Source organism: Elephantulus edwardii, unplaced genomic scaffold (assembly GCF_000299155.1).
Source record: "Elephantulus edwardii isolate Elephantulus edwardi_28Jun2011 unplaced genomic scaffold, EleEdw1.0 scaffold00056, whole genome shotgun sequence".
Taxonomy (NCBI): domain Eukaryota; kingdom Metazoa; phylum Chordata; class Mammalia; order Macroscelidea; family Macroscelididae; genus Elephantulus; species Elephantulus edwardii.
The window spans coordinates 16,190,151-16,202,389 of NW_006399806.1; the positions used below are offsets into that span (position 1 = coordinate 16,190,151).

The 12,239-nt window shown below is 38.3% G+C and overlaps 1 protein-coding gene across 1 annotated transcript in view; it reads left to right on the forward strand.

The window, feature by feature from the left end:
- The first annotated feature begins 9,841 nt into the window (after positions 1-9,841).
- LOC102868234 overlaps positions 9,842-12,239 on the forward strand; it is a 28,553-nt gene continuing 26,155 nt past the window's right edge. The window contains exons 1-2 of the mRNA XM_006887357.1: positions 9,842-9,963; positions 11,509-11,666. Coding sequence (XP_006887419.1) covers positions 9,842-9,963; positions 11,509-11,666 — 280 coding nt within the window. The remainder of the gene's footprint in view (positions 9,964-11,508; positions 11,667-12,239) is intronic.

The window sequence follows — 12,239 nt, forward strand, 5'->3', positions numbered from 1 at the left end:
AGTGCAGGAATCATGGCAAGCTTTTGGAGTCGACTGCTTTTCCGGGAATGTTTTTGACGTGCAGATTCGCTCTGTCCCTGGAGTGGTAAATCAAGCCTGGAAGCAAGAGTGGCACCCACTTCCAAAATGGCTTGCCTCTGGAAACTCTATGTACGAACAGTGCTCAGGCTGTTCATTCATAGGGTCGCTATGAGTCGTCTACAACTCGACGGCATTAAACAACAATAACAATGAAGATGACCAAGAGAGAGCTACGTTGGCCTAGTGGAAGGAAGCTGTGCCACCAAGCCAAAGGTAGGTGATTGTCATCTGTGGCCCTCAGCCAGGTTCAAATTGTCTTTCTGTCAAACATTCTTCTAGGTGGTATAGCACTGGTCTGTGTGTTGCTGTACAGAGGTAACTCGTGGTTGCTGTGATGCTGAAGCCTGTGACAGTGATGTGCCAATCGTGGTAATGGGCACCCATGGTGGAAAGTATTGGCTGGAGCTTCCCGACTAAATCAAGCCTGGAAGCAGGAGTGTCATCCACTTCCAAAATGGCTTGCCTCCAGAATCTCTATGTACGAACAGTGCTTAGGCTGTTCATTCATAGGGTCGCTATGAGTCGTCTACGACTCAATGGCATTAAACAACAACATACAATGTTGTTGCCGCTGCTATTAGATATTCTGGAATCAGTTCTAACTCACAGTGACCATATATGTAAAACAGGAAAATACTGCCTAGTCCTGCCTCATCCCTAAAATTGTTGTTGTGGTTGAACCCTTTGTTGAAACCAGTAAGTCCATTTATCTCATTGAAGATACTCCTTTTCTCTCTGATCCTCCACTTTTCCAAGAATAATATTCTCCAAGGACTGGCCTCTGCTAATAACATGCTTAACAGATGTAAAACAAAGTCTTAATATAAGAACAAGAAAATCTTGGAAAAAAATTGTGTTTATTTTGGCAATCTATACTATATTTAAGATGTACGTTGTTGTTGTTATGTGCCATCAAGTCGCTTGCGACTCATAGCAACCCTATGTACAACAGCCCTAAACTCTGCTCTGTCCTGTGCCAATCTCATAATCTCTGACAAACTCATCCTGATCATGTAAAATACAGTATGTATAAATGAGTGTAAAAAGCACAGTGTCCATTAACACCACATAAATGAAAGATTGTGTAAAACACGATGCACATGTGGGAAACACAATGAATGAATGCAAACCAAAACAAACATGAGAAGAAAACGAAAGAATCTCAGGATTCAGTTTGTTAATATTTTTCTTTAGAGTGTGGCTAGTTTGTCCTTTTTTCTTTATTTATTTTGTTAGTTTGTAACTTTTTCCACTCTCAAACTTAATTTTTACCTAATCTGCTATGCTATGTGTCAGAGAGCTGGACTAAGGATGATAGAAAGAGAATTGATGCCTTTGAGATGTGGTGCTGGAAAAGGGTTTTGAATATAGCATGGACTGTGAGGAGAACAAACAGGTTCACTCTAGAGAGGGTTAGACCAGGTTGCTCCTTGGAGGCAAGGATTCTGAGGCTCTGTCTGACATACTTTGGACATGTTTCAAGGAGGGACCAGTCCTTGGAGAGGGATATCATGTTTGGAAGGGTGGAAGACAGAGAAGGAGAATAAGACCATTGATGAGATGGATCGATACAGTGACTGGGGTGATGAGAGTAGATGTGTTGGAGACAGTAAAGAAGGCACAGAATAGAGCAGTATTTAGGGCTGTTGTATATAAGGTCACTATGAGTTGCAGATATACCATGGACTGCTAAGGAGACAAACAGGTTCAACCTGGAGAGGGTTAAACCAGTCCGCTCCTTGGAGGCAAGGATTCTGAAGCTTCATCTGACATACTTTGGATATGTTGCAAGGAGGGACCTGTCCTTGGAGAAGGACGTCATGCTTAGGAGGGTGGAGGGACAGCACAGGAGAGGAAAACCCTCTATGAGTGGACTGTTTCAGTGACTGGGGTATTGGGGTAGGTGTGTCAGAGACAGTGAGATTGGCACAGGATAGGGCAGCTTTTAGGGCTGTTGTATGTAGGGTTGCTATGAGTCGCAGGTGACTCGAAAGCCCATAACAACAACAATATGAGTTGCAGGCAACTTAATGACATGTGGCAAACAATCTGGTGATCATTATATGATATACAGATAGAGTTATATAGATATATATATGATATATATATTGAGAGTGTTGAAATTGCTTATATTTCATATAATCACTGATGATATTAAAATTGACATTTGCCTCATATTTGTTTTCTATTTAGTATTCTATATTCAGTTTCTTCTTCCCTTTTACTGGCTGTAATAAGTTTTTGATTATTTTTTTTCTTTTTAACTTTTATTCCTTTAGTGGTTATATTAGATTTCACACAAAGCATCTAGAGGGTGGGTTGGTTTATAACCTACTTTTTGTTACTAGGAATGGAGTCACAGTTTGTTCTCATGGTTGACAGCTACATGTGTGGCACTTAGAAGAGTGATGGCACATAATTAACTTCATTTGTGGATTCTTAAGGTCCTGTGTTAAAAGAAGACCATGGAATTAAAGGGAGCTCTAGTAGCCTACTTATACAAAACTGCACTGCAATTTTGAAGGCTCCAGCTGGAATTCACTAGCTGTTCCATGGAAGAAAGAGAGGCAGACTCCTCTGAAAACCCACAGGATGGTCAGCTATGTATCAGTTCCAACTCCACATTACTAAACAACAACAGCAATGGAATTGCCAAGTGTCTAGAAATCTGATAAAGTGTTGGGGAGGTAGGGTTTAATCTGTAACACCTGAAATTATACCAGCCTCCATTCATTCATTTAGCGATAAGGAATTTCACAGCCAACACGAAGGTATGTGGTTCAATCCACCCGCGGCTCCACATGAGAAAGATGGTCAGTCTACTCCTGCGTAATTTTCTGCCTCTGAAAACTCACTGGAGGGTCAGCTATGGGTTGATTCTGACTCAATGGTAAATAACAAAAACAGCCACCATCCACTCAGACATAATATCAGTCCATGGAGTCCATGTCAGTCTTGAACAAAGGATAGAGAATGCTTTGAGGTCATACACTCAACTAAGATAATTTACAGTGAGAACACAGTATTTCTTTTTTACAAAAAACCGCTGCAGACTTTTCTGCCATATTATTTAAAATATTAAATAAAGTTCTAATAAGAGTAGATTTTCTTTCTCTGTAATTGTTATTATAATTCAATGTGCTTTAAATACCAGTTTAATCTTTATATTAAATTCATTCAAGGAAATTGGCTAAATGTATCAGAAGGACTTGCCTTTATTTGTAAGTCCATCACAATAGGAAAATCATTTCTCTTGCTGTGAAAATGTGGCTTAGTTCATCTCCAAAGTTTTATGTCACCAAATGACTCTAATATCACTTTATAAAAGATGTAAATACTGTGTATAAACAATGAAATCATCTGCATCTGAAATATTGCACACTTCACTAAGGAAATAATATGATTAATAGATTATATACCTTGATACAGCCATATCTTCTTGACTAAATGCTATGACAACATGATCATTTATCCAACACTTATTCCATAACACAAATAACATCCTATTAACTTTTATCTTTCTCATCACTGGATATAAGCAGAAGAAACAAGGTGATCAATGTGCATTTATTCACTTCAGTAACCAGACAAATTCACAATGGCCCCAAAAGACATTAAAAATAAGCTAATACCATCTTTCTTTTTACATTTTACTTAAAGCTATATTCTGAAAAATGTGGCCTGTAACAGCCAGAGAAAACAATTACTCTCTCCCAGATTCTGTGATAGTTTTCCATCTAAATAAGCATTTTATTAATGTTCATATACTTTTACCTAAGCATGAAGAAATAAACATCAAACATTTTCTTGCAATTTAAAAGAGAAAATATCTTACTGCAAATGAAGTCATGGAAAATCACTAGCATCTAATCCATTTCAATCCATAGCAACTCTCCGTCAGGTATCTGCAGCAGTAGAGGTGAGAAGAAGAGTACCCACCTCTCTTCTAAAGAGAAGCTGGTGGATTTATATGATCAGAGATACTTGGTCTTTTGATTATCAATGCAACATGTTACAAACTATACAACCAGAGCCCCTTGTGGCATTTCCCCTTATCGGGGGAAAATCATTTCTTAAAGTTCTGCAATTGTTTTTCAGCTTCTAAGCTCATACTATGAGCAGCATGTTGTTGATTTTGTTGTTGTTTGATGCCGTCGAGTCGTAGACGACTCATAGCGACCCTATGAAGGAACGGCCTGATCACTGTTCGTAAATAGAGTTTCCGGAGACAAGCCATTTCGGACGTGGATGACGCTCCTGCTTCCAGATGAACAGCATAAACATTAATAAATGCTGACAAATTATGTTGACGTTACATATGACAGAAAAGATGCCAAATTAAAAACGTGTCCCCAGTGGGGCAATAGTTAAGCATTCAGCAGCTAAATGAAAGGTGGGCAGTTCAAATCTACCAAGCAGTCTATGGCCATTCCATCCTAAACACGCTCTATCTCCTCAAATCTTCCAACCAGTCAATAAGAGGAAAAACTTGGTAAGCTGCTCTTATAAACATTTCTGCCTAAGAAATCCTATGAGGTAATTCTACTGTCACATAATGTCATTATGAGCAAAAATCAACTTGATAAATATAAATGTTGTATGTATATATATATATTAGAAATTATAGAAGGAGAATTTATGCCTTTGAGTTGTGGTGGTGGAGAAGAGCATTGAATATAGCATGGACTGCTACGAGAACAAATAAGTGTCCTGCAGAGGGTGAAACCAGGCTCTTTCTTGGAGGCAAGGATTCTGAAGCTTCGTCTGACATGCTTTGGACATGTTGCAAGGTGAGACCAGTCCTTGTAGAGGGATGTCATGCTTGGGAGGTTGGAAGACAACACAAGAAGACATTTGATGAGATGAATTAATTCAGTGACTGGGGTAATGGAGGTAGGTGTGTCAGAGACAATAAGATTGGCACGGGATTGGGCAGGGTTTAAGGCTATTATACATAGTGTCGCTGTGAGTCACAGGTGACTCAATGGCACATAACAACAACAATAATCAAATGCATATATACAAACATACACATGTGAGCATACTTATGCACACATATAGATGCCTTTTACAAAAACACTTTTTTAGATGTATGCTCCAAGTAGCCAGATGAGATCTTTATTGCTTATTTGTTTTGTTGACACAGTTTCTTTTGAAAAGTCTCTATCAAAATAAGCTATTGTTATGGAAAATGCTTGTAATCAGAATGAGCTTTGAGATAAAACCAGAAAATTGCAATGAAAACAAAATTTTCATTAATGGGTTGAACTGAAGCAATATGTTTATTTTCTGAAAGAAAATGGCTTGTTTAGCAAAATCCTTGCCAGCAGGGGCCCAGTCAGTTGATAAGTAATAGAGTTGAAAATAAAAGCTAATTTTTTTGAACCTAAGTTGAAAATTGAACACATTAAAACACTCAGTCTTTCCAAAAGCCTGACTTCTACAAAGCACAATAAAATCAGTCCATTTAAATGAAAAAGAAAACCATTTTTGTTTATAGTCCTTGTTTTGAAAATGTTCAGTGATGACAAATAACAATATTACTTATTGCTGCTACCATATCTCTTGCACCTTATCTCACCATCAGAAAGTAAGGCAGGATACTCATCTATGTCCTTTACTGCTGACAAATGCAATGCTAGCTATCACACACTCTTAATTTCTCACTGCTGAAGGGTTAAATCATAGTTTCACATAAGATTTGAAGATGCCAACACAATACTACCTCCACCCTATCATCTGGAGTGGCTCCTTTTAGAGATTCAATGAAAGCAAAATTTTCCATCTTGCCTCCCTTTGGGAAATCTAAACAAGAGCTTTATCATTTTACCATAAGAATAATTTCTATGATAATGACACTCTTTCCATCAGTTAAGGATTAAATCTGAAATGCAAACTTGGAGAATCATGCGGGTCTGAAATGAGAACTCTTTGGTCACCAATAACTAGTACTTCATTGGTTCAACATTCATCTTCTAAGCTGGTACCAGAAAAATCAAAGGCTAAGATGGCATACCCAAAAGACACAGAAAAATGTATTTTATTGAGACAATTTTTCAGTTTTTATAAAACTGAAAGACTTCTACTCATAAGACTTCCAGGTGTGAGAGAAGAGTAATGAACATACCATGGACTGCCTAGAGAACTAACTAGTCTCTCCTGGGAAGGATGAAGGCAAGCTGTTCCTTGGAGGCAAGGACTTTGAGGCTCTGTCTCACATACTTTTGACATCTTGCCAAGAGGGACCAATCCTTGGAGGACATCATGCTTTGAAGCATATAAGGACAGCACTAGAGAGGAAGACCCTGGATGAGATGGATTGATACAGTAACTGGGGTAATAGAGGTAGATGTATCTTGTGCTTAAGGTCATTATGAGTTGTAGTCAACCCAATGGCACTTAACAACAGCAACATCTCTTGGTCAGACTATGATGATAAAATAAAATTATCTGAAATCACAAAGGAGATTGTGAAGTTTAAAAAAAAATCCACAACACTTATTAGGAGAGACAGGACTGAGGCTTCCCCTCCATCTGGGGATCCTTGCCTCTGCGGTTGTGGTGCTATCCCAGGGGCAAACCAGGAAAACAGACTTTAGTATACAGAACTACAAGCAGATGAAAGAATTTTCTTAGTTCTCTGCAAGAGAAATGGTTGACTTGAGACCTTCTGCATACAAGTTGCTTGAGCTGGTGGTCCTGATCTCCCTCCACACCAGAAACAAAGAATGGACACCTTTGAGCTGTGGTGTTGCAGAAGAGCACGGAACATCCCATGGATGGCCAAGAGAATAAACAACTATGTCATGGAGAGGGTACAGCTGGAGTGCTCTTTGAAGGCAAGAATGATGAGGCTTCATCTCACATACTTTGGACATATTGCTAGGAGATGCTATTCTTTGGAAAGGCACATGATGTTGGGAAGGATGGAGGGCTGGAGGAGGAAAGGAAGACCCCCAACCAGGTGGACTGACACAGTGGCTACTGCAATGGTCTCTTGTGTATCAGGAAGTGTGAGGATGGTTCAGGATAGGACTGGGTTCAGATCTTTTGTTCACAGGGTCTCTATGAGTCATTCTCAATGACACTTAACAACAATCTCTTTAGAGTTTGGATATGAGTACTATTGCTAGTTCACCTTATGGCTCAGTCAATTGTTTGAATTAAAGATTGAGCTCCTGGGGTGAGTTTTGTTTCAAGATCAAAGGGTGATGAAGGGCCATAGTCTAAGAATGTCACCTGTCTCTATCAGACCTGGCTTTTTTTTTTATGTTTTTGAGTATGTTCCACATTTTTCCGTACTCTGTCTGGGACTATCTACTGTGATTCCTTTTGTGTCTGTAGAGTAGCTGAGAACCATCTAGTTCTAGAAGCTGTTTTATGATCTTTTAGTTCATTGAACCAGTGGTTTCTATGTATCCTTCCCCACCTCAACTTCTTTGTTCCTGAGAGAGATACCAATATTTGCACCATAGATGGCTGCTGAAAAGCCTTTAAGAGCCCAGCTGCTACTTTCAAAATTAGTTGTTGCTGTTGTTATGTATTATCAAGTTGGAACTAACTCAGAGTTAACCCTCCAGCTGATTTCGGAGGCAGGCAATCTTTCTCTCACGAAGTAATTAGTGGATTCAAATCATGTTCCTGTGGGTTGACAGTTCAATTCCTTACCACTAAGCCATCAGAGCTCCCCATCAAAGTAGGATACAAAACATTATCTTTGTGGACTAAGTTATCCAAATTTACCTTAATGTCTCCTAAGATTTAAAATTGGTCTTGAAGTTTCAATATGTATTTGACTCTCTAAATGAACAAGGTAGGGGAGCTCTGGTGGCCTAGTGGCAAGGAGCTGCAACTACAATCCCAGAGGTGAACGGTTCGAATCCACCAGATGCTCTGCTGGGTAAGGAGGGACAATCTCCTCCTGTACCAGTCAGATCTGATTTGACGGTACACGCACACAAAAATAATAAAATAAAATAACGTTTAAAAAAAAAAGAACAAGGCAAGCTGTCATATACTATATGGGGAAAATTTCACATAGCCTTGCGAAGGAAAGAACTACAAAACAGTGACATTTGAAAGGTAATATTGAATTTGATTGTAGAGTGTTTTAGTTTGGTTTTCTTTTTATTTAGCGGTACTAAATAAGGTGTCTAGTTTTGTTAGCTTAAGTTTAGTTTAAAGTATTGTAAACATAGTAAATACTAATAAGGAAAGATAAAGTCTTCCTTTCTTAAATATCTGCTCTAGTGAGCTAAAAATTCATAAAACTCATAGCCAGCCTGAAGGCAATAATAAAATAGAACAAAAATACCAGTAAGACCTCATTATAGCCACTCTAGCAGTTAGAACCTTATTTCATGGAATGAAAACGCAGCATTAAAGCCTCACCAGGACAATTTAGAATGTTGCTCTTTTTAATTCTATTTAATGCTTTCCTAACTATTTCAAAAATTGAGCTTTCTGATCAATTCATAGTACCAATTGCCATCATTTGTAATATCAACACATTAGTTCTGCATATCTCACAACCTAAATCCTCATAAATATATTGCCATTAAAATATATTATGTTTTCTAAAATTAAAAGGAACTCTGTTTGCTAGTTCTTTTATGTTTTTCTAGACATCTTCATTTATTTCACAAATATTCTAGGGATATCTTGAATTGGTATGCCCAAAATTCATCTTAATGTATGTATTTAGATATAAATACATTTTTCTTCTTGTTTGTGAAAGCACCAATCCAACACAGAAAAGCAGCAGTTATTAGGAACTTTTCTTACATACAATCAATTCTCAAATTCAACAGACTTCTTTGCCAAATATACCTCAAATGTTTCTCCTCCCTGTAGCCCCAAGTATTCTTGCTATACTTTAGGTTTTCATCATTTTTCCAGCTAAGAAATGTAATAGTCTCCCAAATGTTTATTTTCCACTTCATTCCTGCTTCCTTCCAATAAATTCTTCATGAATAATTATTCTAAAGCTGACATCAGAGCATAGTGTTCCTTTGCTTAAAAGCCTTCAGCAATTCTGATTCACTGAAAGAATAAAATGAATTTAAAACATAAAAGAATATAGGGCTGAAGGACATAGCATTAACCAAATTGCCTTCATCTTTGATTCTCAAAGAGTATGTACTCCAATAAAAGAAGGTAGACAAAAACAACTTTTAAAATAAATAAAAATAGATAATAAAATATTCAGTAATAAATGATAAATGCTAAGGGCAAAAATAAAACTGGGTGATATTAAAATAAATATTAAATCCTCTTCATATGATTCAAGGAGAGAGTTCTTTTAGATTGTGTGATAGCAAATTGCTTCTCTGAGGAGGTGGTATTTAAGATGAACTCTGAATGATAATAAGGGATCAGCCATGCAATATGTGGTACAGAGATTCCAGAGAGACTAGAGTGAGTACAAAAGTTCCCAAAACAGGAATGAATTTAGTAAGACTAATGAAAAAAGATCCCATGTAGCTGGAGCACAGGGAGGGTAGGAAAAAGGGTATAGTATAAGATGGAAGAAGTAGATGGGAATCATACAATATAAAGCCTGTCAGAGATGGGTGGGAAAGGAAAGAGGGAGTTTGGCTCTTATTCACATACTAAATGTAGCTGATTAATAATGTGGTAAGATTTCTGTTTTAAAAATAATTCTGGGTGCTAAAAGGGGATTGTATTAGAAATGCCTAACAAAGGAAGCTAGGGGAGCATTGAAGAGGTTACTACAGTCATCTCATAGTAGAGAAGGATAATGGCTCAGTCATGTGAACAAAGATGTGGAGGAAAAGATGTAGATACATTTGAAGAAGGCTTCAGAAGTAAATTCAACAGAACTAATGAGAAACTGGATGTGGGTATCAGAAAAAAAGAAAGGTGAGTGTGTCCCAGGTATTTCTATTGCATAGAAAGATAATGATGCCATTAACTGATAGGGAAAACTAAGGAAAGAAAAGTGTTTATGTTGCATACTCTCGACATTTTATCAAAGTTCATAAAGTTTCTAGAGGTATGTTGCTTAGGAAGTGGATGCCACTCCTGCTTCCAAATCTGTCGTAAACTGGGACCTCCAACACACACTGTCCACCATGGGTAACCGTTATGGAATTCGACACTACAATGGCACAATGTTTAGTATCACAGCAACCCCAGGTTACCTCAGTACAGCATATTGACAGAAGAGTGCTTAGAAGAATGTTCCTCTAAAATGTAATAACAACCTACTTTTAAATACAAAGATCCTCCTCAAGATCTTGTTGACTCTAATCAAGAAGCTTAAGTATATATATATACATAACCAATATGGTATGTTGTTGTCATTATGTGCCATTGAGTTGCCTGCAATGCACAGTGACCCTATATACAGCAGCTCTGAAACCTTCTCTGTCCTGAGCCAGTCTCACTAATTTCAACCAACCCCCATTGCCCCAGATACTAAATCAATCCCTCTCATCCTGGGTCTTCCTTTCCTGTGCTGTCCATTCATCTTTCTGAGTATGATGTCCTTCTCCAAGTACTGGTCTCTTCTGGCCACATGCCCAAAGTATGTGAGATGGACATTTAAAAACCTAACCTCCAAGGAGACACTTGGTTTCACCCTCTCTAAGACAGACCTATTTGTTTCTTGGCAGTCCATGGTATGTTCAAGACTCTTATCCAGCACCACAACTCAAAGGCATTTATTCTTCTTCTGTCATTAGTAGGCATTGTCCAGCTCTTTGACACATAGCAAGTAATTGAGAAGACCATGGCTTGAATTAGGTGCACCTTTGTATCTAGACTGACATCGTATTTTCCAGTAGGCATATTTATACACAGATCTGATACCTTAGGAAGAATCTGTGGGTGGCACAAATGGTTAAATGCTGATCTAGTAATCAAGAGATTGGTGGTGATCTACTAACCAAAAGATTAGACTCATTAAGAACAAATCCAGAAGTTATCTGCTCTCAGGTAGCCACAGACTTTAAAACGCAAGGAGGAGTTTTTCTCTGATATACATGGGGTAATCATGAGTCAGAAATTACAACAACTTATTTGGTGTGTGTTTGTATAAGTATCTGGTGAAATCCAAAATGTGTAATCCATAATAAACTGAAAGAAAAAACCATAAGATTAGCCAGAGTCTCTTAAAAAAAAAAAAACAACAAAAAACAAAAACTCAAGAAGGACCAAGCACTGAACATTCTAGCATTTACAAGGTGATAGAGAAGGAAGTACAATTGTGGGCACTGATTAAACAATGTCTATGAGGTACTGTTGCACTCATGTCTGGTCTGTGTCTGGTGATGGAGCCCATAGTCCAAAAGTAATGTGATCAGGAAGAAAAAGACAGATGTGAGGTAGGGCAACCTATGTCAAACTGAGCATGTGAGGTTGGGCTAAAAATAATAGAGTGGAATTTTCATTCATATAACACAGCTTTTTAAGCTTCCAACATCAGTGGTGGCTATCTGTAGAAGTTGGCACCTTTTGTCATGTTGCAAAGCATGAAACTGGTCCTGGAATCAGAGGGAGTGAAAAAGAAGTAGAAAAAGAACTGAAGGAGTTGTGGTCCAGCTGGTGGCCACGCCAAAAAAGTGAGCTAGTAGATAAGCAACAGTGGAGCTATGGGTACTGGCTTGCTTCCATTTGCCAAGCCTCTTTCAACATGGCCTCAGTGATTCACAATAACCTAGAACTCTACAGTGAAGAGAATTGTGGGAAATAGAATTGCCATTGTGTGAGTCTGACACTACTCAAACCTATGTTATTCTTTTATGAAGCAAGAGCAAATATGATCTCTCACTTCTACAAATGCAGTATATTTTTATCTGGATTTCATATATTTCTGTCATATCTAGATTTGTTGTTGTTGTGTGCCATTGAGTAGCCTGCAACTCATAGCAACCTAGTGTACAACAGCCCTAAACCCTTCTACATCCTGTGCCAATCTTGCTGTCTCTGATTATCCTGATTATCCCAGTTACTGAATCAATCTACTGCATAGAGGGTCTTCCTCTCCGGCACTGTCCCTTCACCCTCTCAAGCATGACGTCCTTCTCCAACGACTGGTCCCTCCTTGCAACATGTCCAAAGCATGTCAGACAAAGCCTCAGAATCCTTACCTTCAAGGAGCAGTCTGGTTTAACCCTCTCCAGGATGAACCTGTT